The 27,538-nt window shown below is 45.9% G+C and overlaps 1 protein-coding gene across 1 annotated transcript; it reads left to right on the forward strand.

The window, feature by feature from the left end:
* On the forward strand, nucleotides 1-26,423 carry MEP1B (meprin A subunit beta). Its single transcript, XM_038766684.1, has 14 exons — nucleotides 1-278; nucleotides 652-702; nucleotides 800-843; nucleotides 1,551-1,629; nucleotides 4,129-4,246; nucleotides 6,987-7,165; nucleotides 10,133-10,351; nucleotides 11,492-11,644; nucleotides 12,965-13,180; nucleotides 14,324-14,773; nucleotides 16,418-16,594; nucleotides 19,415-19,565; nucleotides 23,157-23,349; nucleotides 26,206-26,423. Exons 1-14 carry the CDS (start codon nucleotides 2-4, stop codon nucleotides 26,221-26,223), a joined length of 2,325 nt encoding a protein of 774 aa, XP_038622612.1. The 5' UTR covers nucleotide 1; the 3' UTR covers nucleotides 26,224-26,423.
* Nucleotides 26,424-27,538: the final 1,115 nt, after the last annotated feature.

Genomic DNA, 27,538 nt, shown 5'->3' on the forward strand with positions numbered 1-27,538 from the left:
CATGTGCCGGTGGGCACGCGGTAGTCGCCCACCCCTCCAGCAGGGAGTATCTTTGGCAAATGTCGGATTCATTTGCCACCTCAGGAAAGTTGTGGTTACGAGGATATACCCAGTCACACCTGCACACATTTCTTCATATTTGGAGATGCCACGACCGACAGTGACATCTTCGTCCTCTCACGGTGGGGCAGCTGAGAAGGCTGACACGTGGCCGGGAAGTGGAGAAGGGCCTTTCGGAAAGCTGTCACTTCACTGGCTGACTGGCTCCGAAGATGATGGTACTGCATTAAGCGCAGTAGGGGCTAGGTTGTGGGAAGGGTGACAGATCCCCGATAAGACTCCTCAGTGGGGGCTGGGAGACGGGCATGCTGCTTTCGTAGGCAAGAGTCTGAATGTTAGAAACCCACAGGCAAAAAGCCAGCAGGGCCAGCTAGGCCTGAGTGCCCATGACGCTTTCTGTTCAATCAGCACTTCTGGAGGATCAATTTCTTCCTCCCAAAGCCCACTGCCATTTCCCCCTCCATAAACAAGCCGTGGCAGCGGCCCCCGGCAGCGATAACTTCGGATTTGTAATTTAGCAATCAGCGTCTCAGAGATTTTCCTTCCCCTGTAATGGCAGGGATTGATCTATCCGTTCATTTGCTTTTGCAGTCGAAGACGTGGATGGTGGGGTTGACCGGGATATATTCGACATCAATTCAGGTTGGCCTGTTCCCCTTCTCACCCCACCCCACAGCCCCTTGCCTGACGCGAGCTCTGCTCTCCGTTGACTAACGCGGATTCTCCTCTTCCCTCTCAGCACTGGGCCTGGATCTTTTTGAGGGAGACATCGTATTTGGCAGGGTGAGTCAGAAAGCCCGTGCAGGGGAGTTTTTCTCACGTGGCGGGTCCCCCGGCCTGAAACGGATGAACCAGCAGGGACTGGGTTAAACCACATAATCTGCAGCTGGGCCAGAATTGACCTCAATCACTCGGAGGTAGATTTGCCCACTCCACCTAAGCAAATTGCATTTGAGAAAAATTACTCGGTTCCTAATAACATCATCTCCTTTCCGTTGTTCGGATTTCCTGTAAGCGGAGGGACGGCGGCTTGAAGGCCGTCTTCCCACAGAAGTGGCCGCCCCTCCTCTCCCCCACTCCCCACCCCCACTAAAGGCCTGGCGGGCTTGGACGTGAACTCTGGAGATTTCATTTGTAATTCCCTCTCGGTGTACAACTGTTCTGCGTAGAAGTAAATTTGCTCCAGGAGTCCATGCCAGTGATGGTGATTTCTTCTCTTTCAAACATCGTTCCTCACACACACTTGGCAATGCTCCTTTGTCCTGCTGAAGGAACAGATTCCAGTCTGAATTACTGAGAAATCATCTGTGTGCTCCTCTGATTTGTGCCTGGCAGTACCTGGCCAGGGGTGAGAGAGGCTCAGAACTGTATTTAGGACTATATCCAGTCCTTGTTGTCTATGCTTGCTGTAAACAGATTGCTCCTTAAAGCGCCTTCCAGCTCACACATGAATATGCATTTTGCATTTTTCTTCATCTCTTTGCCTTTAGGGTCAAGATCGGAACTCCATTATTGGTGATAAGTTCAGATGGCCCCACATCATTCCCTATGTCCTCGAGGATAGCTTGGGTGGGTACTGTGATCATCTTCTTCTGCTCAAAACTAGCACAATCACACGTCGGTTCGACCTTCACAACATGGCTAAAATCTGCCCTTATCTCTCTATCCAAACTGCTACCATGTTAATTCAAGCATTTATCCTATCTCCCCTTGATGACTGTATCAGCCTCCTTGCTAACCTCCCTGCCGCCTATCTCTCCCCACTTCAGTCCATATTTCACTCTGCTGCCCCAATTATTTTCCTTCAAAAACGTTCAAGCCATTGTCCTCCACTCCTCAAGAACCTCCAGTAGTTGCCCATCCACCTCCGCATCAAACAGAAACTCCTTTCCATTGGCTTTAACCCACTCAATCACTTTGCCCCCTCCTACCTCACCTCCCTAATAATAATAATAACGGTGGTATTCATTAAGCGCTTACTATGTGCAAAGCACCGTTCTAAGTGCTGAGGGGGGGGATACAAGGTGATCAGATTGTCCCACTTGGGGCTCACAGTCCTAATTCCCATTTTACAGATGAGGGAACTGAGACACAGGGAAGTTAAGTGGCTTGCCCAAAGTCACACAGCTGACAAGTGGCGGAGCCAGAATTCGAACTCATGACCTCTTACTACAGCCCTCCCACTTTGCTTCTCTAAGACCAACCTTCTCACTGTACCTTGATCTCATCTATCTCTCCACTGACCTCTCTCCCATGTCCTTTCTCTGCCCTGGAATGCCCTCTCTCTTCATATCTGAGTTGCTCTCTCCACCTTCAAATCCTTATTGAAGGCACATCTCCTCCAGGCCTTTCCTGACTAAGCCCTCCTTTCCTCTTCTCCCACTCCCTTCTGCACTGCCATGACTTGCTCCCTTTATTCATCCTCTCTCCCAGCCCCACAGCACTTATGTACATATCTGTAATTTTATTTATTTATACGAATGTTTGTCTCCCCCTCTAGACTGTAAGCTTATTATGGGCAGGGAATGTCTCTGTTATATTGTAGTCATTTAGTACAATGCCCTACACTCAGTAAGTGCTCAATAAATGTAATTGACTGATTGACTGACGGACTATGGTTTTTAAACTACATTTTGGCAGGTTTTTTTTGTAAAAAGGATGGAGGAAAGGGAAAACAGTTGCACAGTGAATGAGGAATTGTTCATTTGGTTAGGGAATTCATTTTGAGACTTGGTCAATTCAGGCCAACAACATAACTTTAGTTGGCTATTTTAGCTCATATATTATGAAGTAGTTTTCTTTCTCTGTCTCTGCCTCCCTCTCTCTGACTTTCTTTCTCCCTTAATTTCTCAAGGTCAGTTTTTTTAGCTCAATTTGCTCTAATTTCCACAATGAATAGGTTGGGTACGGTTGGGTAGGTGGAGATATGAAAGGTTAAGGGCACCCTGAAAATGAACAAAATAATTGTGTCTTTTGACCAAATCATTGTCCCTCTGGCCCTGAAGACCTGGTCTTAGGTACCTCTCAAGAAAGAGGAGAATTTGTTTGGGAGAGAGCGTGCCTGATTCCCTCTTGAACCCAACCACCTCTATGAAAGAACAGATTTACATTACCCTCCGAAGTTCCAATGTTACTGCATTCGTTGCCCACAGACAGTCAGCATCCCAGAGTTCAAGCAGATGCCCCTGTTCAGTTTAAAGTTAATGCTCAAAGGTTTTTTTTCTTGCAGGGGGTGAATCCCAGGGAAAATCCCCAAGATTTAAGTTTAAATTGAGAACAAACTACAAGCAACCGCACGCTCTCTTGACACCCCTTACCCCAACTCACTTCCTTTTGGCAAAGATGGAGGGTGGGCAGCATTCCATTCAGTTCCCCGAAATCAGTGAGGCATCCTTTTGGAACATGGTTATCCAGGTGGGAAATTCCTTGAGGCAAAGTCTTGGACAAAACATTTCCCATGGCTAGGGAGCCCTGAAGGGGGAAGTTTGAGGGAAAAGTAAACAATAAAGCATTCTAAAGTTACCATATAATAACTGTATAAGTATAATTGTATAATTATACCATATAACAACTGTATAAGTATAATTGTAAATTGTAACTGTATACGTATAATTGTATAAGTGCTTCCTATGTGCTATGCAGTATACTGTGCAGTCAGATCGGATGAGTCACTGTCGCACATGGGGCTCACAGTTTAAGAGGGAAGAGAGAACAGGTATATCATCTCTATTTTATAAATGAGGAAATCGAGGTACAGATAAATTAAGTGACTTACCCAAGGTCTCAGGCAAGTAGGCAAGGGGCAGAGCCAGTATTAGAACCCAGGCCCATTCTTTTGCCATGAAATCACTCTGCTTCTCTAAAGTATCTAACACATCATAGCTAATATTTGCAGTGGCTGAGCCCTAAACGAGACAGATGTATGCCACCTCAGAAAGTTATCTAGAGGAGCTACAACAACTAGCATGGGCTATTTCAGTGGTCAGTGGCCATAGCTTGGACAACCTCCATTTCAGGAGGGTAGTTGATGACTTTTACAGGAACGTTTCTGTCCGTTGTTTCCTGCAGAAATGAATGCTAAGGGAGTCATTCTCAATGCCTTTGAGAGATACCGCCTAAAAACGTGCATCGACTTCAAACCTTGGGAAGGCGAAGCTAACTATATATCTGTGTTCAAGGGAAGCGGGTAAGAGGAAGAATGAGTCTTTGAAATACGTACTGCAAAGCACTCTTTAGTGGCCGTGTCTGATCTCCCGAGCCGGAGGATTCACTGATCTGCTGAAACCCTGGTGGTGGTGAAGGATGATTTCACCGTGCCCTTATGGGTGGTAAGCAACTTGAGGGAAGGAATCGTGCCTATCAACTGTATCGTACTCTCCCAGGGACTCAGTGCAGTGCTCTGCACCCAGTAAGTGCTCAGTAAATATCATTGTCGACAGAGCGGAGATGTGTCCTGATTTAGAACTCCACTTTTGTGGCCATCAGAAAGGCAGCCAGAGGCCTAATCCAAGGCCCGATCTGCCCACCTCCAGCCTCCCCGTGCCCTGAGCCCCCTGGACGCAGATCCTCATATTAATTCCCAGAGATGCTTTTCTTTCAGAAACGCTCACTGGTTTTGTGAAATTTCGCTTCCTGGCAGTGGCGGCAGAGGCTGCTGATTGAAACCGTGCTGTCTGTGTTCATAGTTGGCCAATGGCCCAGGTACTGAATCCCCATTTTGCGGAGGAGGGAACTGAAGCACAGAGAGGTTAAGTGGTTTGCCCAAGGTCACACATGAGACATGTGGCAGAGCCAGAATTAGAACCCAGGTCTTCTGACTCCGAGGCCTTTGTTTTTCCACGAGGCCACACTGCTTCTCGGAACTCAGCGACCCTGGGATGTCCTAGGGAGGGAAAACCATTGCTATGACAAACTACCACTCTTCCTACCCTCAAAGCGTTATTCAAATCACATCTCGTCCAAGAGGCATTCCCCAATTAAGGTCTCTTTTCCCTACTCCCTCTCCCTTCTGTGTTATCTACGCACTTGGATCTATATTCCTTAAACGCTTGATATGCACCCCACAGCACTCAGATACATATCTGTCTCCCCCTCTTAATAATAATGATAATAATAATAATAATAATGATGGTACTTGCTAAGCACTTACTATGTGGAAAGGACTGTTCTAAGCGCTGGGGGGATACAAGGTGATCAGGTTGTCCCACGTGGGGCTCACGGTCATCATCCCCATTTTACAGAAGAGGGAACTGAAGCACAGAGAAGTTAAGTGACTTGCCCAAAGTCACACGGCTGACTTTTGAAAGTAGGAGGAAGAGAACAACAGATTCCTGACCCTCTAGTTATGGGAGGCGGCAGATGAACCTCTGAACTTAGGGGGAAGAGAAAAACAGATGTCTTGGGGCCAACGTTACCTTTAGGCCCCGAAAGCAGGTGGTGAGATTATTTTGATTGCTGCTGGAGCAATAAACTGTTCTCCCTGCACTTGCGTTCAGCTTCTCTGAAAAACTTCAGCCCCAGAGCTCGAAGCTCTGCCTCTATTCGGCTGTGGAGAACATTGCTGACTCTTTATTTCAGAGGAGTGCTCTCTGGCTCCTGGTCAGGGTGGGAAGAAGGTGGTAGTGATTTTTCCTTTGCCTTTTCCCGACGGAAGCCTTGTGCACTCTTTCCCCACAGCAAAAGAACGCTCCCTTTAAAGTTAAGCTTGTCACCAGGGCTGTGTCTCCTTGGGGGAAGAGGCGGGATGGCCCAAATGAGGGCCGCAATGTGCAATCTTGCTCTGATCCATTTTCTTGGAGAAAAAACAAGTTGGGGCTCTTAGACTTTCTTCCCCCTGACTTGCTTTGGTCAGTAAAGAGGAACCAGGAACTGGAGCCTGCAGAGTTGATGACATACGTGTGGCTTTGTGATTAGAACCCAGGCCCGGGAAGTCAGAAGGACCTGGCTCCGCCACATGTCTGATGTGGGACCTTGGGTAAGTCACTTCACTTCTCTGGGCCTCAGTTACCTCATCTGTAAAATGGGGATTAAGACTGTGAGCTCCATCTGGGACAGGGACTGTGTCCAACCTGATTAACTTGTATCTACCCCAGAGCTTAAAACAGTGCTTGGCGCAAAGTAAGCACTTAGCAAGTACTATTATTATTAGCAATAATAATTAGAATTTAATAAAATATTTTATTTAGTGCTTACTATATGTCCAGCATTATTCTAAGCACTGGGGTAGATACGAGATTATCATCCAGCGCTTAGAACAGTGCTTTGCACATAGTAAACGCTTAATAAATGCCATCATTATTATTATTATTACGTTGGACAACGTCCCTGTCCCACTTGGGGTTCACAGCCCAAGTAGGAGGGAGATTCTCCTACTTTTACAGCTAAGGAAGTTGAGGAACAGAGAAGTTAGGTGGCTTCCCCAAGACCCCACAGCGGGCAAGCGGTTGAGCTGGGATTAGAACCCAAGTCATCATCATCATCATCAATCGTATTTATTGAGCGCTTACTATGTGCAGAGCACTGTACTAAGCGCTTGGGAAATACAAATCTTTAGACTCACACTCTTTCCACTAGGCTATGCTGCTTTTCCTGACCAAGTGTCCCCTGGGCCCCCCAACCCATACCACCACACCCCAAAACTCCCGCTGTTCAATACACACTCTGTCCTTCGTTATGAGATCCAACACAGTCCCTTCTCCACACGTGACTTACCGACGCTGAGCCCATTTTACAGATGCGGAAACCGATCGGTCCGTGTTCTCTGCTTGGCCGAGAAAGGGCAAGGTCAGGGAGTGGGGGGAGGCCCCAGCTGGACTGTACTGAACCCCCAGAGTTCAGCGGGGAAGGCGGTGAGGACCAGCCAGAACCACAGGACATGGAAGGGGCCTCCTCTGACTCTCCTTTTCATTCCCCATCGCCACCATCAGCTGTTGGTCCTCGGTAGGAAATCAGCATAAGGGCAAGCAAGAACTCTCCATCGGAGACAACTGTGACCGGATCGGAACCGTCCAGCACGAGTTCCTCCACGCCTTGGGATTCTGGCACGAGCAGTCGCGGGCAGATCGGGATGACTATGTCATGATCATGTGGGACCGGATCCAGGCCGGTAGGTTATCGTTATTATTATTATTATTATTATTATTATTATTATTATTATTATTATTATTATTGTTATTGACATAGCACGGGCATGGGGGTCAGAGGATCTGGGTTCCAATCCCAGCTCCGCCATGTGCCTGCCGTGCGAACGTGGTCAAGTGACTTCACTTCTCTGAGCCTCAGTTACCTCATCTGTAAAATGAGGATTCAATATCTGTTCCCCCTCCTACCTGCCTTGTGAACTTGGGCAAGTGACTTCACTTCTCTGGGCCTCAGTTACCTCATCTGTAAAATGAGGATTCAATATCTGTTCCCCCTCCTACCTGCCTTGTGGATTTGGGCAAGTGACTTCACTTCTCTGGGTCTCAGTTACCTCATCTGTAAAATGAGGATTCAATATCTGTTCCCCCTCCTACCTGCCTTGTGAACTTGGGCAAGCGACTTCACTTCTCTGGGCCTCAGTTACCTCATCTGTAAAATGGGGATTCAATATCTGTTCCCCCTCCTGCTTAGATTGTGACAGGGACTGTGTCTGATCCGATTAACTTGTATCTTCTCCAATGCTTAGAACAGTGCTTTACACATAGTAAGCACTTAAATACTCTTCTTCTCCTTTTCCTCTCCTTCTTCTTGGACACAGACCCTGTCCCACATGGGGCTTACAGTCTAAATAGGAGGGGTAACAGGTATCGAATACCCATTTTATAGTTGAGGACACTGAGGCACAGAGTTCAGTGGTTTCCCAGACTGAGCCCCCTTTTCCCTCTCCTCCTCCCCGTCCCCCCGCCCTACCTCCTTCCCCTCCCAACAGCACTTGTATATATATTTGTACAGATTTATTACTCCATTTATTTTACTTGTACATATTTACAATTCTCTTTATTTTGTTAATGATATACATACAACTTTAATTCTATTTGTTCTGACCATTTTGACACCTGCCTACATGTTTTGTTTTGTTGTCTGTCTCCCCCTTCTAGACTGTGAGCCCGTTGTTGGGTAGGGACCGTCTCTATATGTTCCTGACTTGTACTTCCCAAGCGCTCAGTACAGTGTTGTGCACACAGTTAGCGCTCAATAAATACGATTGAATGAATGAATGAATGGTTTGCCAAGATCACACAGCAGGCAATTGGCAGAGCTGTAATTAGAACCTAGGCCCTTTGCTCCAGGCCCATGCTCTTTCTACTTGGCCCCATTGCTTCTCGGGTTTATCCGCCCCCGCATTGTCTTTCATGCTTACGTTCCACGAGATGCTCCACAGGCCACCTTCCTCGGGATGATCATCATCATCATCATCAATCGTATTTATTGAGCGCTTACTATGTGCAGAGCACTGTACTAAGCGCTTGGGAAGTACAAATTGGCAACATACAGGGATGATGGTTCCATCACCTCTGGCTTCCCATTTGCAGTAAACTATGTGAGGCAAGACAAGTCCATATGTCATTCCCAAACGCTCAAGATAAAGAGGCCCCGTTTGTTTCTCTTCAGTAATATTTGTGGTATTTGTTGCGTGCTTTCTATGGGCCAAGCATTGTGCTGAGCACTGGGGTAGGTGGTAATCAGATTGGAAACCATTCTCGTCCCATACAAACCTCTCAGTTGAAGGGGCAGGGAGAACAGGTATTTAGGCTGCTTTTACAGATGAGAAAACTGGGGCACAGAGAAGTCAAGTGACTTGCCTAGGGTCACACGCAGCGGGTAAATGGTGAAATCAGCTTTAGAACGTGATTCTCCCATCTCCCAGCTTTGAGCTCTTTCCACTAGGCCACACTGCCTCTCACGCCTGGAGAGTTGCCAGTCTCGGCTATGGGAGGGGGAGTCAAGCAGAGACCTACCCATTCCATTCCTAGCTTGGGCAGTGACTAGCGAGTAGAAGTTAATCTGCTACAAGTCAAAATTCACCCGTGCTGGGCAGCAGCGACACGTGAGAGAATTGAGGGCGTGGACTCGAGTTCACTGCATGGAAGGTGGCAATGGTAAACCGCTTCTGGATTTTTACCAAGAAAACCCTATGGATACACTACCAGAACGATTGCAGATGGATAGCGGGGCGTCTGGGAGAGATGTGTCTGTGGTGTCGCTATGGGTCGGAAACGACTCAACGGCGTAAGACAAGACAAGACAAGACACTGCTTCTCAATGAAGCAGTGGAGACCCATTATCCTCTTGGTAAACTGGACATTTCCCGGGGCTCACTGCTCTCAGTTTGTCTTCTTGGGCCATCTCACCAGCACCCTGATCTTATGGGTAGTGAGTAGAGCCTGGGCCTATGAGCCAGAAAGACCTGGGTTCGAATATCAGCCCACCATATGTCTGCTATGTGACCTTGGTCAAGTCACTTTACTCTTCCACCTTCACACACCCACCCTTTCCTCTTCCACTCTCCATGCGGCAGTTTGGAATGGGACCATGGCTCAGAGGATATAACAGCAGGTAATAATAATAGTACAGTGCTCTGCACACAGTAAGCGCTCAATAAATACGATTGATTGAATGCATGAATGAATAATAACAATTACGGTATTCGTTAAGCACTTACTACGTGCCAGGCACTGAACTAAACGCTGGGGTAGATACAAAGTAGAGTTGGACACAGTCCAGGTCCCATGTGGGGCTTACAGTCTTAATCCCCATTTTACAGATGAGGGAACTGAGGCCCAGAGGAGTGAAGTGACTTGCCCAAGGTCACCCAGAAGATAAGTGGTGGAGCAGGGATTAGAACCCAAATCTTTCTTACTCCCAGGCCCATGCTCTATCCACTATGCCGTGCTGCTTCTTGACCATTTGACCACCTAAGGAGAGCATTCAACACACTCCTGGGGAATCACTTTGCAACCTGCAAAGAAAGATGATACATAATCATTCCGGGTCCGTTGCATTTTTCCCTTCTCAATCTTAAGACCCTGGACTACGCTCTCCAAGGGTCTACAAATCATGGGCACTGTCTGCTCTTTTTTCAAAATGTTAGGAAAGGAGAATAATTTCAACCTATATGACGACACCAAATCAAGCTCCCTGAACACCCCCTATGATTACACATCCGTGATGCACTACAGCAAGACCGCATTCCAAAACGGAACATTACCGACCATCATCACCAGGATCGATGACTTCCTGGACGTGATCGGACAACGGATGGATTTCAGTGATTACGACCTGGAAAAGGTGAATCGGTTGTACAACTGCTGTAAGTATCTTGGCTTCTCTGAGAGCCCTCTGGGGCCACTTGGTTGTTCCTAGGAAGTGTTCTTGGGCCGTGACAAAGCTGGTGGACTTCCCAGGATCCAAAACAGAAAGCTGGCACAAAGCAGGCGGTACCTGTGTCCAGCCTGCCCTTCTGGCACTCAGACCTCTCAGTGGTAATGATAATGGTGGTATTTTTTAAGCACTTGCTAGATAACAAGCCCTGCATTAAGTGCTGAGGTAGATACTTGATAGGTTGGACACAGTCCCTGTCCCACATGGGGCTCACAGTCTAAGTAGGAGGGAGAAGGGGTATCACATCCCCATTTTACGGATGAAGAAATTGAGGTGTGGGGAAATGAAGTGACCTGCTCAGCAGGCAAGTGGCAGAGCTGGGATTAGAAATCAGGTCCTTCTGACGCCCAGGCCGGCAAAACTGCTTTGCTCTTATTCAGACTTGCATCCCGATTTGCTGCATCTCTGGGCTGCTCCTTGGTCAAAGGATTTGCATCCGGGTCCAACAGGAAGCCTTTTTTTATGGTATTTCTTAAGCACTTACTATGTCCCAGCCACTGTACTAGTGCTGGGGGAGATACAAGCTAATCAGATTGGACACAGTCCATATTCCACACGGGGCTCACAGTCTTAATCCCTATTTTACAGATGAGGGAACTGAGGCCTAGAGAAGTGAAATGACTTGCCCGGGATCGCACAGCAGACAAGTGGCGGAACCGGGATACAAGGAGTCCTTCTGAGACGTCTAGACCCATGCTGTTTCCATTAGGCCATGCTGATTTTCTGGGGCTTTTGATAATTGCCCTAGAAGTCGACATATCCAGATGCGTGGTAGTCCAAATACTAGGGAAATTCACACATTTGCAGTCTGGATTGCTCCTGAAACATTTGACGATTTCGGTTGTAATGGTGCAATCCAGAAATCCACCTACCTGAACCCCTCAGGGACCGGGGGCCCTGTGTAGTCCTCAGCCAAGGACTTCCTTCCCAGCACCTCCTATTAATGCTTACTAAATACTCTTCCTAATAGGAGCAGAAATAGCAGGGGTGGTTAAGTACAGCTGATTTTCATTTATAAGCAGGCAATTCAACGCTGAGAGAGTCATTAAGCGGCTTTTCTCTTTTGTAGCCTCCTCCCTCACTTTTATGGACTCATGTAATTTCGAACTGGAAAACGTGTGCGGCATGATTCAAAGTTCAGAGGACACTGCTGACTGGGAGAGAGTTAGCCGGATTTCCAATGGGCCACAGGCCGATCAGTCCAACATGGGACAGTGCAAAGGTAACTTGTCCTTAGTGCCTCTTCAACAGCTTTTTCTTCAATGAGATCCTTTCTCCCACTCACAGTAGGGGCAGACGTTGAGTCGGATGGTTGAAGAACAGAGCTGGTTTCTAGGAGTGGATTGTTAATAAAATATAATGAAAATATAAAATAATAATGATTTGTGAAACATTTACTATGTGCCAAGCTCTGTACTAAGTGCTACCAATCATATTTACTGAGCATTTACTGTGTGGAGAGCACTGTACTAAACGCTTGGGAGAGTACTCATTCATTCCATCATGTTTACTGAGCACTTACTGTGTGCAAAGCACTGTACTAAGAGCTTGGGAGAGTACAATATAACAATAAACACAATAGAGCACAATACAACAGAGATGATAATAGCAGCAGGTTGCCCACAGTGAGCTTACAGTCTAGAAGATAGATAGAAGGTCTAGACTGTGAGCCTGTTGTTGGGTAGGGACTATCTCTATATGTTGCCTACTTAATACTTCCCAAGCGCTTAGTCTAGTGCTCTGCACACTGTAAGCGCTCAATAAATACGATTGAATGAATGAATGAATGAAAGGTCAAATTGCCTGTTCCAAACAGGGTTCACCGTCTAATTCAGGGAGAGCAAGTAATCTCCATTTTACAGATGAGGAAACTGAGGCACAGAGAAGTTAATTTGCCCAAAGTCATATAGCAGACAAGTGGCAGAACTGTCCTTTGCTCCTCCACTAAGCCTATTACTAGTACTTCTTAATTGGTAGTTCAATCTTCCACCAGTCCAAAAATCAGTCAATCAATCAATCCTTTTTATTGAGCGCTTACTGTCTGCAGAGCACCATACTAAATGTTTGGGAGACTACAATACAACCAAGTTGGTAGACATGTTCCCTTCCCACAAGGAGCTTACAATCTAGAACTCCTCACTGTCTAAAGTTATTAATAGAGTGAGGAGTTTTAAGTAAATTTTGCAAAATAATAATAATAATACTTAAGGTATTATTAAGCACTTACTATACGCTAAATTCCAGGATAGGAATTCAAGGACGCGGACCTTGTCCCATAAAAAGCTCACAACTTTTCATATCCCCATTTTAGAACCAAGGAAATTGAGGCCCAGAGAAGTTAAGTAACTTGTCCAGGGTCCCCAGTCCCATGCTTTTTCCGCTAGCCCTCACTGCCTCATAACCTAGCTATGAGAGAGACAAAGGTAAGTGGAAAGAAGTTGCAACCCTTGGAGAAGCTAGTTGACTTTGACATTACCAGTTAACATTAAATCAATTTATATCTTTATTTTTCCCTCCATCCTTTCTTTGAACTTTCTAACAGATGCTGGTTTCTTCATGCACTTCAACAGCAGCAACGTCCAAGAGGGCGGCAATGCTTTCTTGGAAAGTCGAATACTCTACCCCAAGAGAAATTTTCAGTGCCTTCAGTTTTACTACTCCGGCAGTGATAGTCCAGATGACAAGTTGAAGATCTGGATCAGGGAGTACACTTCAGCCTATGTTAATGGAACCCTAAACCTCGTGGAAGAAATAAAAGGTTTGACCCACCCTCCTCATTAGTTATGCTTGGTTTCAGAGTGAGAACTTTAATCTCCTGTTCAACTTCTTGGTAGAGGGATCAGTTGCACACAATTGTGTGTGTGTCAACACATACATAAAACACACAAACACGAACAAATCTCTACCTGCTGCTGCCATTTTAGATACCCCCCATCCCCGACCCCCACCATAAAAGAGCAATCTTGGTTGATTGATCCACAGAGGGGTAGTCTCCCCCTTTTAGACTGTGAGCCCACTGTTGGGTAGGGACTGTCTCTATATGTTGCCAATTTGTACTTCCCAAGCGCTTAGTACAGTGCTCTGCACATAGTAAGCACTCAATAAGTACGATTAATGATGATGATGACAGGAGCTTAAAATAATGTCACCAGCTGGCTCTGTGGGGCTTCGGGTAGGAAGCAGGGGAGGTTCTAAAAATGCTGTTATTCAGATCAGCAAATAGCTTCCCCTCCTGGTTAGTTGGTAAGCTCCCCTCTCCCCTGAAGTCAGTTTCTCTGACTTCAAAATACCTGCACTGTTCAGATGCTTCTGCACAGAGCAGCTCAAGGTTTATTCTTTTGTTCAGGTGGTTAGCAAGCAGGATCTTTCTCTCTACCAACAGTCTCAGAATGGGTGTACCTCCTAATCCCTTCAGCATCTTCTGAATGAAAGCAGGGCTGGGGTTCCTTGTGCTGTCTATTCCGCGTGAGCAAATGGGGCTGTCTCCTGGTAATAATAATAATAATTGCGGTATTTGTTAAATGCTTACTATGTGCCAGGCACTGTACTACGTGCTGGGGTGGATACAAGCGAATCAAGTTGGACACAGTCCCCGTTCAACACGGGGCTCACAGTGGTTTCACAATCTTCTCAAAACTGCAGTTGTAGGTCACACGGCAGATAGGTGGTGGTGGAGACGGAATTAGAACCCAGGCCCTTGTGATTCCCAGATGCGTGCTTTATCCACGGCCGCACAGCTTCTCTCCCATTTCCTGGTAGAGGTGGGGAGTCTGGCAGAGCAAAAGGGAAGAGCATGAAGGAGGGGGACCCAAATTGAAGAGTCTGGAGGCCCACCACGAGGGTCTTAATTCAGTCCTGACTCTGAAGCCCATAACAATAACAGAGGATTCTTCCTTTGCAGGAGCAACTGAAGGCACCTGGCAACTTTACCACGTGCCACTGAACGTGTCCACAAAATTCCGAGTGGTGTTTGAAGGGGTCCGAGGAGCCGGGACGTCTCCCGGCGGTCTCTCGATCGATGACATCAACCTGTCGGAGACGCGGTGTCCTCACCACTCCTGGCGAATCCGAAATTTCACACACCTCCCGGACACAAGCTTGCAGAACGGAAATATATTCAGCCCCCCATTTTACTCTCCTGAAGGATACGCTTTTCAGATCTCGCTGACGGTCAGTGATCCAGTTAACGTCGGCATTTTCTTCTACCTGATCTCTGGAGCTAACGACGACTCGCTGAAATGGCCATGTCCCTGGCAACAGGCCACCATGACCCTCCTGGATCAGAACCCTGACATCCGGCGACGCATGTCTAATCAGAGGAGTGTGACCACGGACCCCCAGGAGAAAAAGGGTCAGTGATTTGCATTCGTTATCGCTTGGGCCAGGCACCCTTGCTTTGAGCAGAGAGGAAGCAGCGAGAGCAGAAAAACTTGGCAGTGCTGACATCCCTGGGGAAGCAGTCTAGGCTAGCGGCAAGACCACAGGACAGCAGGAGTGAGGCGACCAGGGTTCTAATTCCAGCTCCACCGCTTGCACGTTATGTGGCTTTGGGCAGGTCCCTTAACTTCCCTTACTCTGTTTTCTCATCTGTAAAACGGGGATTAAAAAAGATCTGTTCCACCTTCCCCTTAGACTGGGAGTCCCATGTGGGACAGGAAAGCTGTCTGATCTGATTATATTGACCTCAGAGCTTAGCACAGTGCTTGGCACATAGTAAGGGCTTAATGAATACCACAATTATTATTATTTACTTTCCCTATCAATCAATCAATCAGTCGTATTTATCGAGCGCTTACTGTGTGCAGCCCCTGTGTGCATAGAGACAGCCCCTACCCAACAGCGGGCTCACGGTCTAGAAGGGGGAGACAGAGAACAAAACCAGACATACTAACAAAATAAAATAAATAGAATAGATGTGTACAAGTAAGATAAATAAATAAATAGAGTAATAAATGTGTACAAACATATATACATATATACAAGTGCTGTGGGGAAGGGAAGGAGGAAAGATGGGGGAGATGGAGAGGGGGACGAGGGGGAGAGGAAGGAAGGGGCTGAGTGTGGGAAGGCCTCCTGGAGGAGGTGAGCTCTCAATAGGGCCTTGAAGGGAGGAAGAGAGCGAGCTTGGCGGATGGGCAGAGGGAGGGCATTCCAGGCCCGGGGGATGACGTGGGCCGGGGGTCGATGGCGGGACAGGCGAGAGCGAGGCACGGTGAGGAGATTAGCGGCGGAGGGTCCCTAAACTTCTGGAAGAGTTTGTCTCTCCTCTCTCCTCTCACAATAAGCCAAGAAGGCAAATGTGGATAGGCAACTTACTCTCCACTCTGTTACATTGTACTCTATCAATCAATCAGTCAAGTAATTGTATTTACTGAGCAGTTACTGTGTGCAGAGCATTGTACTAAGCACTTGGGAGAGTGCAATACAGAATTAGCAGTGCTTAGAACAGTGCTTTGCACATAGTAAACGCTTAATAAATTCCATCATTAAATTAGCAGACATTTGTCCTGCCCATAATGAGCTAACAGTCTAGAGGGGGAGACAGACATTCATATGCATAAATATTACGATGAACAAAACAACTGATACAACTTTTAGGGACTGACACAGCTAGTTTCAAATAGAAAATCTCTAAGAGGGACACATCATAAATTGTATTTTCTTCCTGGTTGGAAGTAGTTATTTCCCACCCTTCCCTTATGGATACTAAAGAACCCCATCTCTTTTTAACAAGCAAGCGAAAAGCTCAATATTCACCTGGTCCCAAAGGGAGGTGAGATGGATGCAAGGGTATTTCAGCATGGTGAACAATGACGGGCCACTTTTCCCATTCCCACCCCCCGTATCTTCCAGAGAAAGGATCTCAGGCCAAGAAAATCTTGTTGGGTCCTTTCCACCTGGAATTTTAAACTGTATTCCCAGGGATAGAATGCTCCACTGCTTAATAAACTTGGTTTGGCAGAGAACAATCAACGACTTTAATTTGCTTTTGCAGGTGATACCTTCTATTGGGATAGGCCTTCAATTGTGGGACAAGAAGAAAGCTTTCCTAATGGAACAAAGTTCAGAAGAGGTCCTGGGAAAGGAACCGCCGCTTTCATAACCCAGAGCCGACTGAGGAGCAGGGAATACATCAAAGGAGACGACATTTATGTCCTTTTGACTGTGGAAGGTTTGACAATGGACAGGAACGCTAGTGACCAATCCGTCTATTCATCCGATTTATTGAGCAACTGCTGTGCCCTGAGTACTCTACTAGGCACAAGGGAGAGTAGAATGGAAATGAAAGCCAGAGAAATAAAAATAAAAGTCATCCTTTTATTTTTGAGATAGAGCACATGCTTGGGAGTCAGAAAGACCTGGGTTCTAAACCCAGCTCTGCCACTTGTCTGCTGGGTGACCTTGAGCAAGTAATTTCACTTCTCTGAGCCTCCTTTACCTTATCTGTTAAATGGGGATTAAGACTGCGAGCCCAATGTGGGTGAGGGACTGTGTCAACCTGATTAGCTTGTATCTTTCCCTGTGATTAGTAGAGTGTTTGGCACAGAGTAAGCACTTAACAAGTGTTATAGGAAAAAAAAAAGATCTTACATTCCAGATAAAACAAGTAATGGACTTTTTCTGGCCTGATCCCTAAACATTTGAGCTCAAAACCTCCCAGGTATGAGATTTGGGTATTTCTTGGCAGAAGACTGTAAATTCCTTCAGAGCAGGGATCATGTCTACTAAGTATATTGTGTTATTCAAAACATTTAGTACAGTGCTTTAAACAGTGGAAGCCATCAGTAGATATTATTGATTGGTGGAAACTCTGCATCTATTTTCCACTTAATCCAGGAAGAAGTTTTGTGGTTGGAGCTGATGCATTTTTTTTCCATTTCACTAAAACTGCCAGTGTTTCCTGCCTGAGAATAATGATAATAATAATTATGGAATTTGTTAAGTGCTTACTTTGTGCCAGACACTGTACTAAGCTCTGGGATGGTTACAAGCAACTCGTGTTGGACACAGTCCCTGTCCCACGTGGGGCTCACAGTTTCAATCACCATTTTACAGATGAGGTAACTGAGGCCCAGATAACTGCAGTCACTTGCCTAAGGTCACACAGCAGACACGTGGCAGAGCAGGGATTAGAACCCACATCCTCTGATTCCCAAGCCCGTGCTCTTTCCACTAAGCCATGCTGCTTCTCTATGTCAACAGGATGGGACTCAAATGAGGTGCCGTGAAACTGTGGTGTTCAAAGTGTGCGGAACCAGTTCAGGTCAAATGGGATTATTTTGTCCGCCCTTCCACAGCTCAGCACTGGCCCATCTAGGCAAGAAAAACATTTTGAATTCCAAGAAAATATCCCCATTGCAGCCACACAAATGTTGAGAGACTCCCAGAGCAACAGACCTAGTGGAAAGAGGCTCTACGCTGGGAGGCAGGTGACCTGGGTTTTAATAATAATAATAATAATAATGGTATTTGTTAAGTGCTTACTATGTGCCAAGCACTAGAGTAGATACAAGGTAATCAGACTGTCCCACGTGGGGCTCACGGTCTTAATCCTCATTTCACACATGAGGTAACTGAGGCAAAGAGCATTGAAGTGACTTAATAATTTAATAATGGCATTTATTAAGCACTTACTATAAGCAAAGCACTGTTCTAAGTGCTGGGGAGGCTACAAGGTGATCAGGTTGTCCCACGGGGGGCTCACAGTCTTAATCCCCATTTTGCAGATAAGGTAACTGAGGCCCAGAGAAGTTAAGTGACTTGCCCAATCAATCAATCAATCAATCAATCAATCGTATTTATTGAGCGCTTACTGTGTGCAGAGCACTGTACTAAGCGCTTGGGAAGTACAAGCTGGCAACATATAGAGACAGTCCCTACCCAACAGTGGGCTCACAGTCTAGAAGGGGGAGACAGACAACAAAACCAAACACACTAACCAAGTAAAATAAATAGGATAGATAGGTACAAGTAAAATAAAAAAATAAATAGAGTAATAAATATGTACAGACATATATACAGGTGCTGTGGGGAAGGGAAGGAGGTAAGATGCGAGGGATGGAGAGGGTGACGAGCCCAAGGTCACACAGCAGATGAATGGAGGAGCCAGGATTAGAACCCATGTCCTCTGACTCCAAAGCCCATGCTCTTGACACTAAACCGATCAATCTGCGCATCAGGCAGAAACTCCTCACCCTGGGCTTCAAGGCTGTCCATCCCCTCGCCCCCTCCTACCTCACCTCCCTTCTCTCCTTCTCCTGCCCAGCCCGCACCCTCCGCTCCTCCACCACTAATCTCCTCACCGTACCTCGCTCTCGCCTGTCCCGCCATCGACCCCCGGCCCACGTCATCCCCCGGGCCTGGAATGCCCTCCCTCTGCCCATCCGCCAAGCTAGCTCTCTTCCTCCCTTCAAGGCCCTGCTGAGAGCTCACCTCCTCCAGGAGGCCTTCCCAGACTGAGCCCCTTCTTTCCTCTCCCCCTCGTCCCCCTCTCCATCCCCCCCATCTTACCTCCTTCCCTTCCCCACAGCACCTGTATATATGTATATATGGTTGTACATATTTATTACTCTATTTATTTATTTATTTATTTTACTTGTACATTTCTATCCTACTTATTTTATTTTGTTGGTATGTTTGGTTCTGTTCTCTGTCTCCCCCTTTTAGACTGTGAGCCCACTGTTGGGTAGGGACTGTCTCTATGTGATGCCAATTTGTACTTCCCAAGCGCTTAGTACAGTGCTCTGCACATAGTAAGCGCTCAATAAATACGATTGATTGATTGATTGATTGATTGATTGATTAACCACGCTGCTTCCGTAGTGGATAGAGCCTGGGAGTTTGAACATTTTTACCAACTCTTGTATTTAGCTCTCCTAAGCTTTTGGTCCAGCGCTCTGACCACATAAGTGCTCAATGGATGGATGGATGGATGGATGTCTTTATAGATGGATGGGATGGCTGGCGGAGCCTGACATATTTTCTCTTTTAGATATAGCTCACCTGGCGGAGTCCCAGCCACAGCCGCAGCCCACCCAGGTCTCTTCATCCTCGACGGGGCCCGGTGTCGCCGACCTCTGCTCCCCGCTGCATTGCGAGAACGGAGGGGTCTGCATCACTAAAGACAACAAAACAGAGTGCAGGTAACCCGCCGGCCGGCCGGTCCCCTGGCCCAAACTCTGCATGGGCTGGGACACCATTGAGGAGGTGGATGGACAACCACTGCAGTTTTTTGAGGAGCGGGGTGACACGTACTGAACATTTTAATAGAAAAATGATCTGGGCGGCAGAGGGAAGTACGGACTGGAGTGGGGAGAAGCAGCAGGCTGGGAGATCAGCAACGAGGCTGATGTGGTAATCCAGGTGGGATAGGATGAGTGATTTTATTAACTTTCTAGCTTTACTTCTATTTATCCCGATGACCTGACACCTGTCCGCGTGTTTCGTTTTGCTGTCTCTCTCCCCCTTCTGGACTGCGAGCCCGTTGTTGGGTAGGGACCGTCTCTATATGTTGCCGACTTGTACTTCCCAAGCGCTTAGTGCAGTGCTCTGCACACAGTAAGCACTCAATAAATGACTGAATGAATTAATTGAAGGCACATCTCCTCCAAGAGGCCTTCTCTAAGGCCTCATTTCCTCTTCTCCCACTCCCTTCTGCATCGTGCTTCAACTTGGATTAGCTCCCTTTCTTCACCTCTCCCTCAGCCCCAAAGCACTTGTGTACATATCCATAATTTATTTATCTATAGTAATCAATCAATCGTATTTATTGAGTGCTTACTGTGTGCAGAGCACTGTACTAAGCGCTTGGGAAGTACAAGCTGGCAACATATAGAGACAGTCCCTACCCAACATCATCATCATCATCAATCGTATTTATTGAGCGCTTACTATGTGCAGAGCACTGTACGAAGCGCTTGGGAAGTACAAACTGGCAACATATAGAGACAGTCCCTACCCAACAGTGGGCTCACAGTCTAAAAGGGGGAGATAATGGCATTTATTAAGCGCTTACTATGTGCAAAGCACTGTTCTAAGCCCTGGGGAGTTTACAAGGTGATCAGGTTATCCCACGGGGGGCTCCCAGTCTTAATCTCCATTTTACAGATGAGGTAACTGAGGCCCAGAGAAAAGTGACTTGCCCAAAGTCACACAGCTGAGAAGTGGCGGAGCCGGGATTTGAACCCATGACCTCGGACTCCAAAGCCCGTGTTCTTTCCACTGAGCCATGATGTTTCCCTAAAATGTCAGGCTTCTCCTCTAGAAGTTCACTGTGGGCAGGGAACTTGCCCACTAACTCTGTTATATTGCATTTTCCCAAGCGCTTAGTATGGTACTCTGTACACATTAAGCACTCAATAAATATAACTGGCTGTAGACTGATTGGGATACATTTTTTCCGAAAAAGAAAAAGAAAATTTGGAGTCAGATCTCCTCCAAAACGAGCAAATCCAGGCCAAGAGTCTCCAAAATGAGCTGCTGCCCATTGGCCCCTTGACCCCATTTAGAATCAATGATCAATCAAGGATTTATAATAATAATAATAATAATAATAATAGCATTTGTTAAGCATTTGTTCCAAGTGCTGGGGAGGTTCCAAGGTGATCAGGTTGTCCCACGGGGGGCTCACAGTCTTAAATCCCCATTTTACAGATGAGGTAACTGAGGACCAGAGAAGTGAAGTGACTTGCCCAGAGTCACACAGCTGACAATTGGCGGAGTCGGGATTTGAACCTATGACCTCTGACTCCGAAGCCCCTGCTCTTTCCACTGAGCCATGCTGCTTCTCAGCTGAGCGCTTTCTATGTTCAGAGCGCTATTCTAATCGCTTGGGAGAGTGCAATACACTAGAATAAGCAGATGCGTTCTCTGCCCATAGCAAGCAGAGAGATCAATCATATTTATTGAGCGCTTACTATGTGCAGAGCACTGTACTAAGCGCTTGGGAAGTACAAAATGGCAACATATATAGATCTCAGATCGATCAGTCTGAGAGAAATGTGAAATGAACAATAACCCTGATGGATTTCTACAGCTGAGCTGGGAAACCATGGAGGGGTAGGGAGAGGTTGCTCTGCACGTGGTAAGCGCTCAATAAATACAATTGATTGGTTGATTGATTGATAAGTAGAGCTCAGCTCCTCTGGACAGTCCAGGATTTTCTCTTCGGAGTCCCTTTCATTCACGGTTTGTTTTGGCGTCTGTCTCCCCCTTCTAGACTGTGAGCCTGTTGGTGGGTAGGGACCCTCTCATATGTGGCCAATTTGTACTTCCCAAGCGTTTAGTACAGTGCTCTGCACACAGTAAGCGCTCAATAAATACGACGGAATGAATGAATGAATGAATCCAGGTTGCCAAAACAAGCTGGGTTTTTGTTTAGACACCAAAAATGTCACCTCAGGTCCAGCACAAAGAGGAAGGGAGGGGAGGGAAAGAGGAGGGGAAGGGAGGAGAGGGAAAGAAGAGGGGAAGGAGGAGAGAGAAGGGGAAGGGAAAGGGAGGGGAAGGGAGGGGAGGGAAAGAGGAGGGGAAGGAAGGAGAGAAGGGGGAGGGAAGAGGAGGTGAAGAGACAGTGAGGGGAGGGAAGGGAAGGGACAGGAGGGGAGGGAAAGGGAAAGAAGGGATAAGGGAAAGGGAGGAGAGGGAAAGAGGAGGGGAAGGGAGGGGAGAGAAGGGGAAGGGAAAGGGAGGGGAAGGGAGGGGAGGGAAAGAGGAGGGGAAGGAAGGAGAGAAGGGGAAGGGAAGAGGAGGTGAAGAGACAGTGAGGTGAGGGAAGGGAAGGAACAGGAGGGGAGGGAAAGGGAAAGAAGGGATAAGGGAAAGGGATTAATTATGATGGCATTTGTTAAGTGCTAACTATGTGCAAAGCACTGTTCTAAGCGCTGGGGAATTTACAAGGTGATCAGGTTGTCCCACGTGGGGCTCACAGTCTTAATCCCCATTTTACAGATGAGGTAACTGAGGCTCAGAGAAGTTAAGTGACCTGCCCAAGGTCACACAGCAGACACGTAGTGGAGCTGGGGTTAGAACTCATGACCTCTGACTCTCAAGCCCGGGCTCTTTCCACTGAGCCGCGCTGCTTCTCTAAGCAGAGAAGGGAAGGGAAGAGGAGGTGAAGGGAGGGGAGGGGGAGGGCAAGGGAAGGGAACAGCAGGCACTGTACTAGGCACTGGAGTGGATACAAGCAAATCGGGTTGGACACAGTCCCTGTCCAACGTGGGGCTCAGAGTCTCGATCCCCATTTTACAGATGAGGTAACTGAGGTCCAGAGAAGTGACGTGACTTTCCCAAGGCCACACAGCAGACAAGTGGCAGAGCCGATTAGAACCCATGACCTCATAATATATATGTAAATATGTTTGTACATATTTATTACTCTATTTATTTATTTATTTTACTTGTACATATCTATTTATTTTATTTTGTTAGTATGTTTGGTTTTGTCTCCCCCTTTTCGACTGTGAGCCCACTGTTGTGCAGGGACTGACTCTATATGTTTCCAGTTTGTACTTCCCAAGCGCTTAGTCCAGTGCTCTGCACACAGTAAGCGCTCAATAAATACGATTGATGATGATGACCTTCTGAATCCCAGGCCCGGGCCTCCTTGCCGTGCTATTTTTCACTATTATTCTAAGCACTGGGGTAGATATTAGATAATCAGGTTGGACACGGTCTCTCTGCACATAGTAAGCACTCAATAAACACCACCAATTGATTAACTGATTATTTCATAGGTGTCCCTCAGGGGAAGACTGGTGGTATTTGGGCCAGAGGTGTGAGAAGAGAGGAACCAGGCAGGAGAACATTGTCACGACAGTTGCTTCGACCATTTCGGTATTCGTTGTCATGCTCATCATCACTCTTCTCACCTTCTATTGCACCAAAAAGAAATACCGTCGAAGGATCCAAGATTTGACTTTGGAAAATGTAAGTGGCGCTCAACTCTTTCTAGATCAAGAGAGGAGGGATGCAGAGGAGATCCAGAAACAAAACAACTCGCTGTGGACAGGGAATGTGTCTGCTTACTGTTTTGTACTCTCCCAAGCGCTTAGTCCAATGCTCTGCACACACTAAGCGCTCAATAAATACGACAATGAATAACTGAAACAATATCCGGCCTGGACATCTGGAGGTGGGAGGCTAGGCCGGCGTTCTCCCTCTCTCTTCCTAATCCAAGCAATATCCATTCATTCATTCAATCGTATTTATTGAGCGCTTACTGTGTGCAGAGCACTGTACTAAACGCTTGGGAAGTACAACTTGGCAACACACAGAGATGGGGAAGAGTCGGACCTAAGAAGAATAATTGTGGTGTTTGTTAAGTGATTTGTACATTCCAAGCACTGGGCTAAGAGCTGAGGTTTATACATTGCAACTGGATCAGAAACAGTTCGGGTCCCACACGGTGCTCACATAAGTGTTGAACCTCTTAAGGACCAGGATTAGAGACCAGATTTCCTGATTTCCAGTCCTGTGCTCCTGCCCCTCAGTCATGCTTCTTCCCAAGCATTTTATATACATTAGATAATATATAATTATAAATTATTATATTGATATTATTATTATTATTATTAATAATGGTATTTGTTAAGCACTTACTATGTGCAAAGCACTGTTCTAAGCGCTGGGGAGGTTACAAGGTGATCAGGTTGTCCCACGGGGGGCTCACAGTTTGAATCCCCATTTTACAGATGAGGTAACTGAGGCACAGAGAAGTTAATCAATACGATTGATTGATTGATTAAGTGACTTGCCCAAAGTCACACAGCTGACAGTTGACAGAGCTGGGATTTGAACCCAGGACCTCTGACTCCAAAGCCTGTGCTCTTTCTACTGAGCCATGCTGCTTCTCTATATATTATATATATCATATATAACATAAATAATATATAATTGTTATTGATGTGTTATATTATATTAATTATAATATATTATATATTATATTAATTATATTATATTATATTATTATATGTACATTATATATACATACATTATATATGTATATAAGCATTATATACATTATATATATAATGTAAGTAGGACATACATGAACGTACAAATGTATGTAAATTTACTGTAATACATATATAATGTAAGTAATGTAAGTAGTAATATAATATATATATATATATATATATATATATATATATTCCAAGTTGCTGGGAAAATTTATAACTGCAGGTGTATTTCAGACTATTCTCTGGTCAGGTCTCCTCTAGCAAATGGAGAACTGAGAACAGAGGGGATAACGTGTTTAATTCCGGTCATAAAAGTTTTCAAGCCAAATGCCAAGGTAGTAGGGGTGAAAACTGTCAGAGAAGCACAGCAACGTGGGGACTAATTTTCTTTAGCTCTTAGTAGTAGGGTCAAGGGGCAGTGCCTCTGTGGACTTAGGACCAATCCATCGCTCAATAACTGATACGTACTGAGTGTTTATTGTGTGCAGAGCACTATATTAAGTGCCTAGGAAAATAGAAGAGAGTTAGTAAATAAGATCCCCTCCAAAAAGGAGCTTACATCTTAGAGAGGGAGGCAGACATTAAAATAAATCACAGATAGAGGAAATAGCAGAATGAAAGGATATGCACTGGGATGCTGCAAGGCTGAGGTTGGGGTGACTATCAAGTGCTTAAAAGGGGCAAATCTGAGTGCATAGGGGAGGTGGGGGGTGGGGTGGGAGGGATTAATGAGGCGAGGCCTCTTGGAGGAGATGTGATTTTCGACAGACATTGAAGGTAGGAGGAATGGTGGTCTGTTAGTAGCACTTAAAATAATAATAACTGTGCTAAGTGCTCAATTAGCACTGTACTAAGTACTGGAGTAGATATAAGATAATCAGGGTGGTCAAAGTCCCCACCCCATCTGGAGCTAAGATCTTCATAGAAAGGAGAACACGCATTGAGTCCCTTTTTTACAGATGAGTAAACTGAGACACAGAGAAGTTCAGTTAACTTCTCTCCGGGTCACACGGCAGGCAAAGTGGCAGAGGTAGGATTAGAACCCAAGTCTTCTGACTCGCAGGACTGTACTTTTCTCAATGGACCATGTTGCTTCCAGGGCTGGGAAGGGGAGGGTCTGGAGGGGAGTAGGTGGGGAAGGGGAAGGAGCCTTATGTTACAGTAGAGAAGGGAGTATTGGGCATAAACCATTGAATCCTGGCTCCCAGGGGCACTCAAACTCTAAATTCAATCAATCAATCAATCAATCGTATTTATTGAGCGCTTACTGTGTGCTGAGCACTGTACTAAGCGCTTGGGAAGTACAAGTTGGCAACATATAGAGACCCAACAGTGGGCTCACAGTCTAAAAATTCATTTAATACAAGCCAACACTGAAGAAGAACCATACTGCTCCATTGCTAGCACTTCTCTGGCAAACCCTGTGTCCTTCTCAGATTCCATCTTGAAGGTAAATAAAAAAATTGCAAAGGTTTTTTTTTCATGTATTCCCCAAGATGTTTTAACCCTTGGATAAACAACGGAGATTATCCAGGAGTGGCTGTTAAAATGTAGCCGAGTTTTTTCAGCTTGCTACGAGGTTTTATGGTTTTTCTCAGCCAAGGCCCAGAGACTTTGATAGCAATTACATCTGCAACTGATACTGCAGGTGAAACAATCCCTTGGGTTAAAGGTTTGGGTGAAGGTCAGAAGGTAATCTGCAGATTACCTTGGAAAATTAGTTGCAGGGGTCTTGTTCAAAAATTAGACCATTTTGTTGGGATTTGTTCAAATTCCAGCCTTTACAACTTTAGGATTGTCATTCATCACTCCCTCTCCTTTTTAGCGGAATACGACATTCTGAAGTTATTAAAAGCGTGCCACCTGGACATAAATGAAATTCTCCTCAAAGGAATACTCCTCAGACATAATTATGATCGCATGGAAGACCCTGTGGGATTATGTCACTACTATTATTTTCCTGTTTATGGAAACTTTCTGCGAAAAGCCCATTTTCAGAATGCTGTAATTTGATTTGAATAAAATCATTTAGAGAGCTTTGAAGTTGGTAGTCTACATCTGTTCTTTTTTTAATGGTATTTGTTAAGAGCTTATACTATCAATCAATCAATCGCATTTATTGAGCGCTTACTGTGTGCAGAGCACTGTACTAAGCGCTTGGGAAGTACAAGTTGGCAACATATAGAGACAGTCCCTACCCAACAGTGGGCTCACAGTCTAAAAGGGGGAGACGGAGAACAAAACCAAACATACTAACAAAATAAAATAAAATAAGATGAAGACTGAGCCTCACGTGAGATTTGGACTGTGTCCACCCCGATTGGCTTGTATCTACCCCAGCGCCTAGTACACTGCCTGGCACATAGTAAGGGCTTAACAAATACTACAATCATTATTATTACCTAGGCCATCATCTAAAGGCAAAAATCACACCCCTGCATGTCACACACATCCAGGAAAAGGAGCATTGTCATAACAAATGACACGATGGCACTTGATGTTATTAATGATGATAATAATAACAGAAAGGATGGCATAGCTTAACATAGCATAACAGAAAGGATGGCACAGAGAAGCAGCGTGGCTCAGTGGAAAGAGCCCGGGCTTTGGAGTCAGAGGTCATGGGTTCAAATCCCGGCTCCGCCAATTGTCAGCTGTGTGACTTTGGGCAAGTTACTTAACTTCTCTGGGCCTCAGTTACCTCATCTGGAAAATGGGGAGTAAGACTGTGAGCCCCCCGTGGTACAACCTGATCACTTTGTAACCTCCCCAGCGCTTAGAACAGTGCTTTGCACATAGTAAGCGCTTAATAAATGCCATCATCATCATCATCAGACTGAGCCCCTTCCTTCCTCTCCCCCTCGTCCCCCTCTCCATCCCCCCATCTTACCTCCTTCTCTTCCCCACAGCACCTGTATATATGTATATATGGTTGTACATATTTATTACTCTATTTATTTATTTATTTTACTTGTACATATCTATCCTATTTATTTTATTTTGTTGGTATGTTTGGTTTTGTTCTCTGTCTCCCCCTTTTAGACTGTGAGCCCACTGTTGGGTAGGGACTGTCTCTATGTGTTGCCAATTTGTACTTCCCAAGCGCTTAGTACAGTGCTCTGCACATAGTAAGCGCTCAATAAATACGATTGATGATG

The sequence above is a fragment of the Tachyglossus aculeatus genome, chromosome 25 (assembly GCF_015852505.1).
Source record: "Tachyglossus aculeatus isolate mTacAcu1 chromosome 25, mTacAcu1.pri, whole genome shotgun sequence".
Lineage (NCBI taxonomy): Eukaryota > Metazoa > Chordata > Mammalia > Monotremata > Tachyglossidae > Tachyglossus > Tachyglossus aculeatus.

Bases quoted from the DNA above. Each gene is read 5' to 3' on its own strand.
- MEP1B (XM_038766684.1), top strand. From the start codon at position 2: ATGTGCCGGTGGGCACGCGGTAGTCGCCCACCCCTCCAGCAGGGAGTA. The intron at 844-1,550 runs GTGAGTCAGAAA...CTTTGCCTTTAG, and splicing joins GAGACATCGTATTTGGCAGG to GGTCAAGATCGGAACTCCAT. The intron at 19,566-23,156 runs GTAACCCGCCGG...ATTATTTCATAG, and splicing joins GACAACAAAACAGAGTGCAG to GTGTCCCTCAGGGGAAGACT.